General features: G+C 43.9%; 1 protein-coding gene across 2 annotated transcripts in view; it reads right to left on the bottom strand.

Annotated features, from left to right (window-relative positions):
- The window catches only part of PIK3C2A (phosphatidylinositol-4-phosphate 3-kinase catalytic subunit type 2 alpha), a 66,676-nt gene extending 52,573 nt beyond the window's left edge, over positions 1 to 14,103 (bottom strand). For both annotated transcript variants that reach the window (XM_066640764.1, XM_066640755.1), the window contains exons 1-2: positions 14,002 to 14,103; positions 2,575 to 3,747 (exon numbers count right to left, since the gene is read on the bottom strand). In XM_066640764.1, the coding sequence (XP_066496861.1) occupies positions 2,575 to 3,687 (1,113 nt within the window). In that variant the 5' untranslated portion in view covers positions 3,688 to 3,747; positions 14,002 to 14,103. The remainder of the gene's footprint in view (positions 1 to 2,574; positions 3,748 to 14,001) is intronic.
- Positions 14,104 to 18,278: the final 4,175 nt, after the last annotated feature.

An 18,278-nucleotide genomic window follows, 5' to 3' on the forward strand; every position in this document is an offset into this window, starting at 1 on the left:
CCTCATGAGCAGAAGGTAGTGCTGGTGCCCTGCAGTGGGGAGAGGAAGACACAGTATATGGCCGAAGAGTCAGTATATGGCTGACAGGAGAGTGGGTTGGGCAATTGCGTCCAGCCAATTATACTTGTTTTTTATAAAGTTGTCCTGACTGAATGGGAATTGGGATTCACCCATGAAGAAACATCAGACACATTTGTGTCTAAGGTTGACTTGACTTGACATTTGTGTCTGCTCCAGACTTGCCCCACCATCTTGGGGACTCCAGTTCAACTTCAACAACCCCGGTGATGAGAGGTTGATGATGAGAGGTCTCCTGGAAGCCCAGGGAAGGAGCCAAGAGACTGGTGGAGAAGGAGGAAGTAACCTCCTCCCCACTGCTGACCCACATTGTTGGACAGCAACCTTCAACAAGTCAAGGGATAGCCAGCACGGAGGAGGAAACATCAGATGTTGATGAGCCCTCACTATCACCCAGCCCCAAAGACTTCAAGATATAATTCAGGTTCATAAAGTTCAGAGCGTATGATGCCATGGGTCCACTAGAATCTACCCCTATTTTTCCCACAGGCTCAATGATTTGGTATCTGCTAATTCGGTATCTACTAGGTTTTCCAGGAACCTAACCTTGGCAAATAACAAGAACTGAGTGTTTTTTGACTCCTCATGTATGAACAAAATGTATCCCCTCATGCTATCCCACACAAAACAACAAGAAGGTTGAAAACATACCCTACACACACTATACTGCTCAGACTTGGGGCTAAATAATCCAAGCTGACCTTCTCAATATAGCAATCAGCACTAAATGACAACCTATAGGAGAAGGAAGCTTCACATCTAGCCCCAAAGCACAGGAATCTTGTGCTATGGGAAGATGACTTCCCCGTTTTTCCCCTGTGGGAAAATCACTCTCTGCTTTAGGAGGCATTACCTGCTAGATCAGCCATTTTCAACCACTGTGCTGTGGCACACTGGTGTGCCCAGAGTGGTCCACAGGTATGCCACAGAAATTTGGGAGAAGATAATGTATTAGTAGGGCCAATGGGGGATGTGAGCCCCCCACTGGCAGCCTGGTGTGCGTTGTCAATTGTCAAAAACCTGATGATGTGCCTTGAAAGTTTTAGTGCCTTGTCAGTGTGCCCTGAGAAGAAAAAGGTTGAAAATCTCTGTGCTAGATGGAAGCAAATGGGATCTACCCACAAGGATAAACAAGAAAAAGGTTTCCAAAACATTTTGTATGACCTAGGGCACAATCCTATCTTGTGCTGGAACAGGCAAGCCAGGAGACTTGCACTGTATCCAGCGTAGGATAGATGCCAAAAGTGGCTCAGTCAGAGGTAAGGGGAAACTTTCCCCCTTACCTCAGGGTAAGCAACTCTGGCCCTAATGGGTCTCCTCAGACTTGCGCCACCTCCTGAGGTGACGCAAGTCTGAGGACAGCGGAGCAGCTTGAAGCTCCATGCTGCTCTGGGAACGGGGCTGGGATCTGGTATAACTGCTGGATCCCAGCTCCGCCTCCCACTCCCCACCCACCCACCCACCGGGACCACCCACCATCCATCCTCCCCCCGCCCCAGAACACCTCCCTCCCACTTCCTCCTCACCCATGCCAGAGTCTTGCATCAGACGACACAAGGCTTGGTGCTTCCATTGGCATGGAGGCTTAAGTCAGCTTCCACAGGCTGGTGCATCACCGCAAGCCAGCCTAGCAGCACATTTGCAATCCTTCTGGGACAGCGAAAAAGACTTCTACAAGGAGGGAAGCTTTATTTTTGCGTCAGTCTTTGTACCTGCACTGGATAGGGACATATTTATATTCCAGAATAGCGCATTCAAAAAACCATCAAGAAGATACACACACACACACACACACACACACACACACACACCCCATAATGGTAATTTGCCATACAGAATCCCAGCATTTGAAGAATACAGACTTAAATGATTGTGAAGTATGGAAATGTTGAAGACAACTCCATCAGACCAATTTAGCTGGCTTCTAGTTACATACAGGTCTAGTTCAGAAATTAAATACTTACAGTCTTAAATTTACCCTTTCCTCCTCATCTCATGTATTTAGTATAATATAACATTTCTTGGATTGTCAAAACATCTGACAATCTGAACTGCTTGTAGTTTGAGCACTTCCTACAAACCAGGACTGACATCCTACAAAGCATGATTGCAAGTCAAGATAGAAGTACTCAACCAGTTTCCCAGCTCAGATATCATGGCAAACTGCATTCAGACAAAAAGAGGAAGCCATGTATTATGCCAACAGCCAACCATAGTTTGTTGGATTAGGAATGTGCCAACTGAATTGGACTAAAGTGTTTGAAGCAATATTGGATTCTTTAAAATTGGCTATTGCTACCATTTCTGTAAACTACCAGGTTCTCTAAAGTTAGTACAAAATGAAGTTCACACACTAGTATTCTGAACTACTTATAATTTTCTAAGGGCTTCAAGAATCAAATCAAATCAAATAAAAACTGAGTTCTGTAATGCAAGTTTTAGCAGCCATTGATAAACTTCAGTTTCAAAATGAAAGTATTTCAAGATGTGTTTTACCTGTGATGTTTGGCCCTGTAATTTAGCAAGTTGAGCAGTTCGAATGTTTAAAGACTGACTTCTTGTAACAGTTGCCACGGAAGTAGGTTTCCCACTTATTTTTCTTTCAGGATAACATTTTCCTGAGGATTTCTCCTTTAGCAGCACAGCATCCCAAGGATCTTCTACAATTGTACTGCAAGTCATCTTTTCACCATCTTCTGCAGTGTACAATATATCCACACTGTCCACTTTTGGTTTACTTAAAGGATCCAAATCCAACCAATCAAATTTACTAATATCATTGGTGTTTTCAGAGGTTGGCAGATTAACTGCAGATTTTGCACCAGCCGCTTCCAAGTCTGTGCTTGATCTCCCATTTTTGAGAAATTCTGAAGTGCTTGCTATTTTATCAAATACTTTTGCCATTTCAGGAGTAAGCGGTCGACTATATATTGGCAAACTTCCTTGTGGATGGAAAGCTGAGGCAGTCGATAGTGGGTATGAAATGTATTGGGACCCCTCTGGAAGACTAAGATAAATAGGTTTTGTAGGCTGGAAAGTGGACATACCCAGATGAAAGCCATTCTGAAAGATACCAACTTGTTTGCTGTAAGAAGGTGCTGGGAAAATAGAAGGAATAGTGCAAGGAGACGGGACAGGCAAACCAGGTGTCCACTGTCCTCTTTGAACAGTGGAGCTAGCATAAAATTGTGAAGAAATTGACGGGCTCAGAACAGAAGTTGCTGGCAATGTAGGTGGTTTGCTGGATTCAAAATTGTCCTCTAGCAATAGTTTCTCTAGCTCTGCATGGGTAAGTTTTTCTACATCAATGGCATTTAACTTATCATCCACCTTTTTCTTAGCATCAGACTCTGGAAACACCATAAGATCATGGTCCTGTCTTCTGCGAGATTGCACATTTGGCCAGGAATAGCTTAAATTGTCAATGCTTTGCCTATTACCAGGCACCACTCTTTCTTTCTGCATCTTAGCAAGAGCCTCCACTTCCATCTGCAGTGCCTCTTCTTTGTCCACATCTTTTGCCCTTGCTGTGCCCAAAGATGGTGATGAACGCTGTTTGAATTCATTGCTATTAGATACCTGGGCCATACCGTGAAAGCAAATGTCCATTAACTCCAGTCCTTCTTCTGAAGAATCTTTCACCCATGAACCAACTCAGATTCAGTGGCACTGTAGGAAGAGCAGGAAGGAGGAAGAGAAGAGAAAAAATGTTGAAAAAATGAGTACTTAGAAAGACAAATGTAAAATACCATCATTTACATATTACAGAGCTCTAAAACTGATGCTTAAATCATTAACTCCAAACTTTTGTATTTGTGTAATGAAAACAATTGTGTTATCTATAATTATCACTTGCCTTGCATTTAAAGCTAGCACGAAAACATCTTTAAACTACAATCAATAATATGTCAGCAAATGGTATTTCCCTATTATACCACCAAATTGTATTTCCCTATTATGCCACTGATGCATACAATCTTAAGGTCCTCTGGTTCATAACTGGCAGATTCTGTCAAGATCTAGGTTCTTTGGAGGTAGACTCCTTAGCAAAGAGGGACAGGAGGTAACAGAGGCACACAGTTCCTGCTATTTGGGTCACTGCTTAGCATCTGAGAAGGCCCAATTACCTCTTTCACAGCTCTACAAAGCTTCCTTCCTAGATGGGGTGGTTTATTCACCCTTTCCACCAGAACCCACCCACCAGACTCTTTAGGCAAATGATCAGTGTTAAGCTGGCATCAGTGTTAGCTTTAGTTAGCCTTCTTTTAATCTGAGCTAGACAAAATGGATGATTGCATGGGACAAGAATCAAGCAAGAGAAGCTGCAATGACAGAAAAGGAGAAGGGAGTATACCTGCTAGAAGTACTGTTAATTTCTCAGTTGGCATATTATTATTAACAGTATTTATATACCACTTTTCAACTAAAAGTTCACAAAGCGGTTTACAAAGAAAAATCAAATAACTAAATGGCTCCCTGTCCCAAAAGGGCTCACAATCTAAAAAGATGCAAAAGAATACCAGCAGACAGCCACAAGAACAGACACTGCTGGGGTGAGATGGGCCAGTTACTGGGTCAGTTAGTAAGGCAAGCCTTATTACTAACATAATTCATGTTTCAGGATTCCATTTCCTATAGGCAGCTTTGTTGTACCAATGGACTAATTCAGTCACTTCAGAAGGGCAAAAAAAATTCACAGCTGATTAACTTTTGATTAAATGGTTTACACGCTTGTTTAAAATATAGTCTTCAATATGCTAAAAAATGGCTTTTGATGAAGCCATTTATATACACAGCCATCTCTATCAAATCAATAAATTCTACTGAAATCAATTGGGCTTATTTCTGAAGAAAGATAGTTAGGATTAGACCCAAAGTTTCAGCATTACTATATCAGGCTCTGAACATTGCCAAAGAAAACAAATACCTGTAATACTTTCATTTTAATGAAAATTACTGATGCACTTCTATGATGTTAGATCTCTAACGACAGTTTAATGACAACAATTTTGTTGTAATACAGAGTCCTTCCACTTAAATTGTATAATTTGGCAACAGGTTTAAGTAGCTTTATTAAAGAGTTCACTTAAGGTGCATTCTTATGCACAGTTATACCTACTACAGTACCATCTAAATGAGACAGACATGGATAACTGAGGACCAGATGCCTGCCTGATTTCCTTTTCTCAGTATAAAGAGACCACAGTAAACTATTTTTTCACGTCACCAAGACTTTCCAGTCAATCTTTGGCATTTCGTATAATATTTAAGAGAAAACATTTTAAAAATGAAGTGACTCTGGGTGCCTATTCATATACAGTATAAGGGCATAACGTAGCTTTTAACTAACAATTGTCAACTTAAAATTATATTCCTTAAGAAATCTTCCCAGTAAAACTGAAAAGTACAGAAACTCAAATAAGTTTTTTGTGTCTTGAAGGACATGAAGACTTGATAGAATAAAATCCTATTACATAAAACCAGATAATCTTGCTATTGGCTTACCACTAGCATTCAATATCCATTGAAGCAGCATAGAATAATTTTGTGACCAAAAACATGGTGTTAAGTTAAAATAAACTGCTAATTCCACTGAAGCAGCATGTAAACACATGCAAACGTAGTCATGAATAAGGCAGCTTGGTTATTAGAAGTTCATTTAGTAGAAGTAATCCAATGATCCAAAATTCAATACAAGAAGAACATGATGAGGTAATAAATGAAGCAAGGACTTTACAAACACAGGCGTCCCCCTGTATCCGGAATCTGCAGTTTCACCTATCTGTGGATTCAGCCTCTCCCTACGCCCATTACCTTAGTTTTCCTTTAGCAGCAATTGAAGCACTAGCATTTGCTTAAAAAGGAAAATTCTTGCTTAACTGAAGAACAAGATGTGCAGTCTGGTTGCCTGCATATCAGAGAAGACTAACCAAACATAAACAGGAAGCATCATGTTCTGCTTCCTATTACCATTTAGTTAGTCTCCTCCTGTAGCATGCAGGCTGGTTGCCTGCATGTTGCATTCTTCAGTTAAGTAACAATGTTCCTTAGTTAAGCAAGAAACATCCATGCTTAAATTGCTACTAAAGGAAAAGGAAGGTAATGGACATGGAGGAGCATGGGACAGGTGTTTACCTAGGGTTCCCCCATAGTCACAGTTTCCGGATCCACAGGGACGACGACGACATGGGAACATAAACCCTGCAGATACAGAGACGCCTGTACAAGCAAGTTAATATTTTATTTATTGGTACATTGAATCATTCTTCCCCCCCCCCCCACAACTTTCAGAGATTCTTCCCCTGCCACAGGCTCCAGAAACTGATAAAGGAAAGAGCATTTTCAAGGTTAGAAATGCAGCTGAGTATATGTCATTTTTTTTTTACTTATCTGGTTCCCTTTCCATTGAGGAACAAAGGTTGCACCACAAGGTCCGTATTGTCACAGATATACAAGAAGCCTCTTGTTTCTGGACCAAGGGGTTCCTACAAGATAAAACCCAATGCTCTACTTTCTTAGTCCCTACTACTCCTTTCCTGATCAATGCAAAATAGGGTGCTATTTGTTACCTTACAGGAACCCCTCTAAGGAAGATGTTAGTGCTGCATCTTGTGCTTCCATTTCAGCACAGGGCAGGGCAGCCGACTATTAGCAGACCATTCTGCTTTTAAGCATAGTAGAAGGCAACAATTTTGGGGTAAAGAGTTGATCATTATGAGAAGATAGTGGACTGTTACTACTTAAGATTAAGGACACCACTTCTCACTGTACACCCATGTAAAAACTTTCTGCAGTAAGGTAACATTGAAGAGTCAGAATGAAGGTTGATAGTTAACACAATTCAGGCCACAATTCTACACTTCAAATACCAGCTCAATCCCTATCCTTGTTCTCAAGAGAACCAAGAAAGATGCAACACTGAACACAATGCAATAGCTTCCTTCAAGACAGGGATACAAAAATGAAAGTTGATGTGCATATTCAGGACACTATCCTGCATTTTAAGTCAAACCTCTACCCCTGCTTTCAAAGGGTGCTAAATGAAAAATGGCCTGCAATGAGTCTATTCTTGCTTAATATTTTGTTTGTTTTAAATAGTTTGTGTGTCTCATTGTTTTCCTCTGTGCCTCACTCCCTTAGGATCACCTAGGACCATTTTTTATAAGATCAGTTCTTTAAAGAATACAGGCTTCCATATCTATTCCACAAGTTAGTGTATAATTTCAAACAGTGTTCTGCCAAGGACTTGTCATGCGCCCCCCCCCCCGATTCTCTGTACTTTCCCTATCAACAATTGAACTATTAATCCAAACTCTCACACTGTAAAGTCAATCTTGCACCAAGTTTGTCACCTCTCCCAATACTATATATATTTCCTTTTAGTCACAAAACTTCTTTTCCAACAACCAAAGCTGATTTGCTATTTCAGTTCAATTACCATTTAAAATTACATTTCTAAAAGCCTAGGTATTTCCGACTCTGTCGAAGTTATAATTCATGTACAAACTCAACAATGTAGTTGCCTTAATTTCCAGAACATAGTGTGAATGACAGACATTACATTTGGAAGCAATAACAAGCAACCTTATAGAATTTAGTATGTATGGGTTTATCCCAAGTGAGTAAAGTTTACTTCAGCTTGTACAACAGAACTTCCCTGCTCCTCCCCCCACAATGGCCTTCTACCTCTCCAAAATATCAAAGGTTGGGGGTGGTAGAGCATGGAATTCCAAAAACCAGGCACAACCACTTTCAAGTGTTTCCATTTGAGGAAATTCTGCACCTTACATTCTTCCTGGAGTCCCCCAACTTGCAGGTGAGGCTTTGATGGGGCCCACAAGACTGTTGTGGGGAAAACGCAGGAAACTTCTGTCACGTAAGCTTGCTTTCACGCACATAACTTAGAATATTTATTTATATACTATTCAACAAAACCTTTAAAGGAGTTTACAGACAAAAACCCAAAAAATTAATGTTTCCCTGTCCCAAAAGGGCTTGCAACCTAAAATGATGCAGAACACCAGCAAACAGCCACTAGAAAAGACACTATGCTGAGGTGCAAGAGACAGTTTCAAAAATAAATTCACACATGTTAAGAATTGAAACATGAGTTTTAAGACAATGTTTGCCTTGATGGTTTGTATGTACCAAAAGTGTGACACATTTAATTTGAAGAAAAACTCATCGCTCAGAGGTAGCACACATACCAAAGTCAATCCCTAGTATCTCTGATTAAAGTTCTTGAATAGCAGGGTTAAGATAGCAGACAACTGTTGCCAGTTAAAGTACTTTTAATGAAAGTCTTGACTGTGGCAAGACCCCTGTTAAAAAGTTTACCTTCAAATCTTCTAGCCCAGGGAATTACAAATTCATATCAAATTATCCATCTTGGACAAGATGTTTGATAAGGATCTAGACAAGTGATTTTCAACCATTTTGAAATCTCATGGCACACTGACTAGGCGCCAGAATTGCTAAGGCACACCATCAGTACTTTGACCATTGACAAGGCACACCATTCTCCTGGGAGGAGGCTCAAATCCCCCAATGGACCTACTAACAAATAACCATCCCCACACCCCTGTGGCACACCTGCAGACGATCCGTGGCACACCAGTGTGCTGCGGCACAGTGGTTGAAAATGGCTGATCTTGATGATTGGCCTCCTATAGGAAAGCCTGGAGTTGGGTTACCACCACCTACTCAATCTAGTTTTGAATTTCAGGACTGAAACTATCTTGGTCGCCCTGGTGGATGACCTACACTGGGAACTAGAAGGGGGAAAGTATCCTTGTTGCTTCTGCTGGACCTCTCAATAGCTTTCAACATCAATATTGGTATCCTTCTGGATCACCTTACCAGACTGGAGACACTGTCTAGCAGTGGCTCCACTTCATTTTGGAGGGTAGATCTCAAAAAGTGGTGCTGGGAAACTACTGTTTGGCCCTCTGAGCTATGGAGTCCCTTCATAGCTGGAGTATATAGGCCACACCTGGAGTATTGTGTCCAGTTCTGGTCGCCGCATCTCAAAAAAGACATAGTGGAAATGGAAAAGGTGCAAAAGAGAGCGACTAAGATGATTACGGGGCTGGGGCACCTTCCTTATGAGGAAAGGCTACGGCGTTTGGGCCTCTTCAGCCTAGAAAAGAGACGCCTGAGGGGGGACATGATTGAGACATACAAAATTATGCAGGGGATGGACAGAGTGGATAGGGAGATGCTCTTTACACTCTCACATAATACCAGAACCAGGGGACATCCACTAAAATTGAGTGTTGGGCGGGTTAGGACAGACAAAAGAAAATATTTCTTTACTCAGCGTGTGGTCGGTCTGTGGAACTCCTTGCCACAGGATGTGGTGCTGGCGTCTAGCCTAGACGCCTTTAAAAGGGGATTGGACAAGTTTCTGGAGGAAAAATCCATTCTGGGGTACAAGCCATGATGTGTATGCACAACCTCCTGATTTTAGGAATGGGTTAAGTCAGAATGCCAGATGTAGGGGAGGGCACCAGGATGAGGTCTCTTGTTATCTGGTGTGCTCCCTGGGGCATTTGGTGGGCCGCTGTGAGATATAGGAAGCTGGACTAGATGGGCCTATGGCCTGATGCAGAGGGGCTATTCTTATGTTCTTATGTTCATTTTGGCTCCCATGCTATTTAACTTCAATATGAAACCGCTGGGGGAGGTTATCCCAAGGTTTGAACTGAGGGGTCACTGGTACGCTAATGACACCCAAGCTCTACTCCTCTTTTTAACCTGATCTTAGGAAGGCAGTGGAAACTTTGAACCAGTGATGGATTGCATTTTATTTCATCTGCACTGGCTACCACCTTGCTTTTGGGCTGAATTCATGGTGTGTGTTATAACTTTTAAAGCCCTTAACGGTCTTGGACCAGGAGATCTAAAGAATCATTTCTCCCATATAAATCTGTCCACCACTAAGGCTCTGGAACCCAATTCAGCCCCCCTTTTGATGCCTTTTTATTTGGACAGTGTTTTATTGGTTTTTGCCCTGTCTGATACTTTGGTAAGTTTGTTATCCATCTCTCTGCTAAGTTTAGTTATGCTGTTTATTACATATTTATATGTTTTTTTAATTGCAATGTGAACCATTGTAGAGACTTAAAGGTGGGAATAAATATATGAATAAAAAACTTGAACAGGCAGCATAAAGCTTAATGACCAAACCTCCAGCTTCATATAATCACAGTTTAAGTATTTTTAACTTGAAGAGATCTGGGAATGAAAAATTATTGACTTCAAAACACATTATTATTAAGAATACTTATATACCACTTTACAACAAAAAGTTCTCAAAGTAATTTACATAGTGAATAAATGAATGGTTTTTTGTTCACAATCTGAAAAACATGTGAAATATACCAGAAGCAAAAACCACTAAAAGACACCATCCTGGGGTGAAGTTGGACAAATATTTTCCCCCTTAACCAGCTAGCAGGGATAAACATTACTGACATCCCTGGATTTAAAAAAAAATCCTAAAAATGTTTCTTTCCTAACTTTCCAAGACACAGTTTGGATATGAATGTGTTGGTTTTGTATCCCGTGACCTTAAAAAACTTTAGGAAACTCTACTCAAATCATAGTCCGAGAAGAGGCAGTCCACACACACAATTTTGCCTAAAAATAGTTATTTAGATAATCTCATGCCAGACATAGATCAATTTCTTCTAATATTTTTGCTTAGCAGCTCTGCACACAAGTCGATCAACAAAGCAGCCTTGATTATTCTATTTTAAACAGGGTTAGTGTCTGAACTTGTCATAGTGACACAGAATTAAATTCCGAAACAACCAACATTAAAAAGTATTCAAGAATGCTGACAAGGGGTATCAACATACCACAAATCACTGAAAACGCCAGTGTATGACAACTCTTTTGCATCACAAATGGTTGTGTGAACAAGATCTTAACTTTTGCTGCAGAGTGGCAAGAGTAACACCTATAGAATTACATAAAAACCTGCTGTAAAGAGCAATGGAATGTAGTGAGTAAATGATAAAATTCCTTGAAGGCAAAGATCCAATACAAAGACGGTATACACATTATGAAGTCACTGGGAAAACATGAATTCCACTCAATACACAGGGGTTTAAACTGGTTTTGCCCTACTTTGTATCTCTTGCCTGTGTCGTGTTGGGGTGTAGGAAAGCGTAAAGGGGAGAAAGATGTCAGAGGAAAAGTTGAATTTGTAGATAAGCTTTAGTTTCTGCAGGGTTAAAACTCAACTATAACTGCTCGGAACAGGTGGAAATAGTAACAGGTTCCCCAATGTATTATAATTATACAGACTTATCCCAGCTCTTTTTCTTTCCTGCAGTTGGTTTTCAATATGTACAGTACTAAAAATATACAAGTACTTCATAAGTATATTAAGCTCCACTAATAGCTATAAACTAGCACAACCTACACTTTCATCCCTTCTACATAAATAGGTTTCATGCCTTAGAAGCTGTTAGTCCAAATAAAACTGCATGCAGAAGACACTGATTATTTGTTAAATCTCATCCCTTGGGCACAACACCCTTACTATTCTTCAAGAACTCCAGTTAAGATTGCCCTAATAAGCTCTCTGAAAGGCAAACATTTAAGTCCAAAGCTAAGCAGCATATACAAATGCAGATGAACTTGTATCATGCGTTTGCCCGGTTCTATTTACAACTGTATCATCTTTCTGGATTCTATAATCTTGAGGCTATTCCTTGCTTTTCTCCAGAAAGAGATTTGTACAGAAAGAGATAACAGCATATAATTAGGGTTGTATTTTTTTTTTTTTTTTACTTTTCTCACTATGGCTTCAACATCAAAAAGCATGATATTAAAAATACTCAAGTATACTACAAGTTTGCATATATCAATAAGCAATTATAGAGATATCTGTAGTCTGATGGAGAAAGTTCAGAACTTACCCAATTTTAAATATACTATCTTAAAGCCATGTATCAAACAACAAGGTACACAAAGTACAGTCTCAGCCATCTAATAAAGATACTTGCCATTTAAGTTCTTCAATCTTATAGGTTAGTGGTTTCCAACATTTTTTCACTTGCGTACCCCCTTTGCAGCCTATTTCCATAAACTGTACCCCTCATATTAGGAAAACATAATTAAGAGTCGCTGTTATTGCAAGTGCATGTGTTTTCAACTACTGATCCATATTTGATAATACACAAATTAATGACCAGGGAGTAGCAGTTGCTGGGGCTTTCACAGCCAGCTAGCTGCCTTCCTTCCCACCCTGCCAGCCCCCCAAAGCATTCTAATACAGCCTTGCCTTTTTCCACCATTATTCAGTTATTTTTCAAGTACCCCTAAAGGCCCTGGTAAGTACCTCGGGGGTATACATATACCAGGTTGTATATGTAACAAATATAGATCTGTGTAGCGTAGCTTGCATCTACAAAGACAATAAAATACCACTAGTACAAGAAAAGAACCACCAGTGGGTTCTACTATAGTTTCTAACACAGGAGAACTTTTTTATTCCTTTCACAATCTTATGTACTTTTGTTTTAACATGAAGACCATCTGGGGAATACCACCAGCAATAATCAAGTCTTGAAGGCACTGTGAACACTTTGTAGAAAGGCAGATTTTTTTTTTTTACAACCTGCGGTACACATGGGTCTTCGGACAGAGATGCCTTCTCCTGTGCAGCACAGCAGCTATTATTACCATGGCTAATTATTGCTGCAAGAGACTCGATCACATGAACATCCGGTGATACAGCAACAGTGTTTACTGTCAAAACCAGGGATATGCAGGGTTGGGAGGCAGGTGAGACAGTACCTCCCCACTGGAGTCCTTCAAAAAGCGCCACCATCATGTGAGGTGCCCAGGCACCCACAACTGCACAGAGAGCATGGGTTGTTGGTACTTAGGCACCTCACACAAGGACAGCACTTTTCAAAGTACTCCAGAGGGGAGAAACCGCCTCACCTACCTCCCCACCCACCGCACATTCCTGGACAAAATGTTTTGATGCACAGGTGAAAATGCATTTCTGTGTGTCAACCTGCCTAAAAATATTCAGGTCTCACTTCAGGCCACATGCAAACCAAAGCAGCAGATGCCCACCCCACAAATTTAGCAGAGCTCCCTATCCCTGTGTTCCTACACCACACAATCAGCGGGATGCCACAGTCAAAAAAATGCTGCTGAGCAAGCAAGGATGAGAGAAAAGCTGGCGGGGCACCACTTGTGAACAGCCCCTACTATCAACATCTCAGCTGGGAGAAAGCCTCTTTTGGGCTACAATCCTATCCAAACCTACCTGGGAGTAAGCCCCACTGACTAGAAAGGGACTTACTTCTGAGTAGACATGCCCAGGATTGGGCTCTAAGGCTACAATCCTATCCACTTTCCTGGGAGTAAGCCCCACTGACGCTAATGGCACTTCTGAGTAGACATGCATAGGATTGGGCTCCAAGGCTGCAGCCCTAACCACACTCTCCTGGGAGTAAGCTCCACTGACGCTAATGGGCCTTCCTTCTGAGTAGACCTGCCGAGGCTTGGGCTCTACCATCTCCTTATCTGCCTTTTCCAAGACTGGCTCCAGGAAGGCAGGCAGGCAACTCCTCGGCGCCACCTTAATTGGTCGGCCTCTCGGCGCCGCGGGGCAACCAACCCCCAGCATTCATTCCTTCCTCCGCAGAGGCGCTGGGGGTCCGCAGAGGGTCCCAAACGGGGGAGGGGGATGCCGGAGGACAGCCTTCCCGGGCTGCAAGCTGGCGGCGCCGAGGGGGGGGAAAGGAGGGAGGCCTCGGCCACGGAAAATCAGGCGACCCGGGGAGGCTGAGCCAGGCTCGGCTGGGATGCGCCCGCCAGAGGAAGCGCCCACCCGCCGAGCCGCGTCAGGCTGCCTCGGCGACCCCCTCACGCGTCGACGCCTCTCCCGCCTACCTCAGCGCGCCTCCATCCCGCGGCGCCAGCAGCCGCTCCAGCCATTTCCCCTCATGCCCGTCGCGGAGAAGTTCCTGGCGAGCCCCTCGCTCCTTCGCCTCTCCCCGCCTCTCCGGCTGGGCTGCAGGCTCACTTCCGGCCTCGAGCGAGGAGGGGCAGGCGGAGCGGCGCAGGGAGGCGGCCTGAGTGGGAGCGGAGGGAGGGAGCGCGCGCGCGGCTGCATTTCTGGGCAGGTGGTCGTGACAGGGGCGACCTTCCGGCCACCACGGGAGCGCCACACCTGAACGAGGCTGGGGGAGCGGCTTCCAGGTCGCGCTGCATCTTCCTCGGGCTGAGAGGGTGGAGAGCAGGAAGTACAGCATGAGGTGCGCTCCTGCTCTTCACTCAGTCCCCTTTGTTCAGCGAGACCATCCTATGCACACTTTCCTGGGAGTAAGCCCCACTGACTGGAATGGGACTTCCTTCTGAGTAGACATCCAGAGGCTTGGACTCTCAGGCTGCCATCCTATCCGGACTCTCCTGGGAGTAAGCCCCACTGACTAGAATGTGACTAACATCTGAGTAAACACGCATAGGACTGGGCTGTTACTCCCAGGAAAGTGGGTGTAGCAGTGATTTTCAGCCCTTTTCATCTCAGGGCTCACTGACAAGGTGCTAAAATGGTCAAGGCACACCATCACTTTTGGACAATTGACCAGACACACCATGCTGCTGCTGGTGGGAGGCTCACACCCCCATTGACCTTACTAATAAATGACACACACCCCCAAATTCCTGGGGCACATCTGTGGACTATTCATGGCACACTGGTTGAATGAAAAGCACTGGGATCTAGGATTGCAGCAATAGGGGGATTGATGTAACGCAAGGGCGCCGATTTACACATACACACGTGCTTGTGCCTTTCATATTAGAGGAATTCTAAATTCTCTAGATTGAGCAATTCAACAGGTGAAGCTTTTCAGAGCCTGCAGACGCTGTGATGATGATGATGAGAGCTTCACTGCCAGCATTTTATCCCTTCTGTTAAAGGCACAAAGGGGCTTATTAGCGGGGGGGGGGGGCAAACGTCAAAGCCCTCGACAACCCTTCTCAGACACCACCGGGAGCTGTCGCCTCATGGTCTGCTCAGGTGTGCTTAATTGCTCTCGGAAGTGCCGCCTGGTACTGAGCAGGGTGCGACGCATCGTCACCTGAACAGTGCCCTCTTCCCGCCACGTGGACCAGTGGTGAGCGCATGTGAGGCCAACCTGACAGGTGTCTCTGATTAGAAAAGTGTGGTGGGGAGGGGCGGGAGATCATCGCCGTTTTACACCTGAGAGCCTTTTAACATGGGCACGGCTGTCAAAAATTCATCATCTCCATCCTGTGGAAAGCCTCATCATCTGGGATTTCTGCTGGGCATGCAGCTGGTTAAAGGAAGGCACAGGAGTCCTGCCCCTGGAAAAACAACAAAGAGCACAAGCCTATGTGTGTCTACTCAATGGGGCTTACTCCCAGGAAGGTGTGTATAGGATTGCAGCCAAAGTGGCACCGCAAGACTTGCCACGACTCATCATCCCATGGCAGCTACAGCATCGCATGGATTCCCCCCCCCCAAAAAAATAATAGAACAGGTAATTCATGATCACCCATTAGAAGGAGAACTTGAACATCTGGCCCGGGGTGGCAACAACAATTGGGGAAAGCCCAGACATTAAGCTCCCCCTTCTAGCCTCACTGGTTGCTGCCAATAATGGGTGGTGGCAAAGAGCGGTGGGGTGACTGCGAGGGGCTGGATTTCTTGCTCAGTTCCGGACAACGTCACTTTTGTTCTTGACGACGTGCTGTTTATCGCAGCATCTTTGATCAACCCGTCGGAAACAGGCTGGGGATGTCGCCCATCCCTGCCTGCCTGGCTGCGTTTAACAGTGGGAAGGACTACACGACGATAGTTTATTCTGCTTCTCAGCCATCGAACTATAACCTTAGGGCTTAAAAAAAGTTTTTGTCCTCTCATAAAGCATTTGATCAGCACCATTGCGATTCTGCTTTTGCAGATCTGATTGGGTGAATTCAGGACACATGTTAGAGCAGGGGGTTCTTAACCTGGTCCTGGGGTCCATTATGGGTGGGCTTGGATGGACTTCAAGGGGACTGTGAACTAGGCTCAGAAAGAACTTTGTTATGTATGTATGTATGTATGTGCATTTTTTTCAGGGGAGGGGGTCCATTGCTTTCATCAGAGTCTCAAAGGGGTCTGTGACCCAAAACAGTTTAAGAAGCCTTTCATTAGAGAATTATTCAGACCCACTTCAGTGTATATTGACTATAGGTTTGTAGGGTTGTGATAAACTGTGATGCCATCTTCCTTGAAGAGTGGAGAATAAGCTATTAATCTTTGTTTCCTCTTCCTATTGCTAGATCTAAGCAAAAATTAAGTGAATTACTGGAAACTTGCACAATACAGAGCAACATGAAAGGCAATTGGAGGAACACTGAACTTCCTTTATCATTTACTGTGGAAAAAGGGTACTGAATGTACTAGAGAGGACAAACTGAAACAAGACGTTCAAAGTGACATCACTAAAAGAGTTTGTAAGATTGTGAAATATTGTTTCAGTAGTGAACATGTTTATTTTCTGTTAGTCTATTAAAGCTTGATAAGGCTGTTGTTGTATGATGTGTGTTGAATATAAACATAAAGAATGCTTAAAAGAATTCCAAGTGTTGCTGAGCAGGTGTGGCCAACCTGTGGCATGAAGGCGCTTTCTAAGTGGCCCACGAAAAGTCACCATGTACTAAAAAAAAACATTTAAATAATAACAAAGAAAGCACTGTAGCAGTTTACAGTGTGCTTTATTTCCTTGCTATACAACTCACTCTGAAGTTTCTTATGCTGCAATGGGCGCATTCAGGGCAACCACACCTATTCTGCTTGATTTGTTCTGGCTGGAAAATGGAAAGAAAGGTGGGGAAACAATGAGAGACAGAAGAGAAAACCAATAGGGTGGATGCTCGTGAGCTGCATTCCACTAACTGGCAGGTCACTCGCTTATCCAACAAGGCTGATATTGGTGGAGCACTAAAGAGGTGAGGAGTGGGCTATAGAAGTCAGCCAGGGGCCTGAGCAGGGCAGCACAGAGATTGCCAATGAAATCAGCAACGCCCAGGTGGTCCAGCTGGGCAGAGATACCATCTTCAGAAAATTATTTGAAAATCGATCCTGGCTATTATCATCTCTGAGGACAAGAAGTGGGCAGAGGACTGGGCTGTGCAGATGTGAACACACATTATATGGACCTTGGAACAAGACCTGCTGGGATAGACTAAAGGTCCATGCAGGCTGCCATTCTGGCCTCATAAGCAGTCAGCCAGGTGTCTTTGGAAAGCCCCCAATAAGCAACAGTGCTCCTGTGAATGTAACACCTTCCTGAATATAATACCCTGAATGTAACACCTCCTTTGTCTACGCATACACCTTCCCCCCCCTTTTTATCAATCCACACCCCTCATTCTCTACTTTGCACAGTCTGCTAATAGCTGTCCTTGTCTCCATGTCTTCTGCCATGCAGCTGTTAGGCCAAGGAGCCTGTCTGTCCACTTCTTTTCTTTAGCCTCAACTGCATCCTTCTAGGCTAGTTGCTGGGAATAGGAGAGAGTGGAAAGACTGATAAAATGTGAGGCAGGCATGAATCCTTTCAGCCCAATCCTGTGCCCTGGCACCACTGCAAGGTATAGCAGCACCAAAATGGCCACTTCTGTATCCTGCAGCGCCAGGGCAGCCACCAGAGTATCCTCAGGGTAAGGGACAACAAATGTTCCCTTACCCTGTGACAAGCCCAGGCACCCCCATTGGGTCTCAATGGAGCTGTATGCCAGCTTTTGAGCTGGCACAGAACTGAGGAGGCCTGCATAGGGCTCCACAGCTCAGGAGGGGGCATAGGATATGGTGGCAGCCTCTGCCACCATTCCCACCTTCCTCCTAGGCCCGATCCTCCCTCTGACCTGCAAAGTTCCACATCTCCTCATCTTCCCCCTGCCCTCACCCCACTCCAGTAAGCTCCCTGCTGCCTAGCAAGGATACTTATGACCCAGCACTCCAGCAATGCGTCTTCCAAGTGCTGAGGCCCAGCACCAACTGGCACTGGCCTCTCCACCTACACTGCGTGCTCACCGTGGGTGCCGGAGTGCCTTCTGGCACTTTTACAATGCCCAGTGCCAGTGGTGGGGCTGGAGTGCAGGGATAAAGCCTTTTGACTGGTTCACACAAGAAAAAAAAATCACCCAATTTCATA

The sequence above is a fragment of the Tiliqua scincoides genome, chromosome 1, assembly GCF_035046505.1.
Source record: "Tiliqua scincoides isolate rTilSci1 chromosome 1, rTilSci1.hap2, whole genome shotgun sequence".
Classification (NCBI taxonomy): Eukaryota; Metazoa; Chordata; class Lepidosauria; order Squamata; family Scincidae; genus Tiliqua; species Tiliqua scincoides.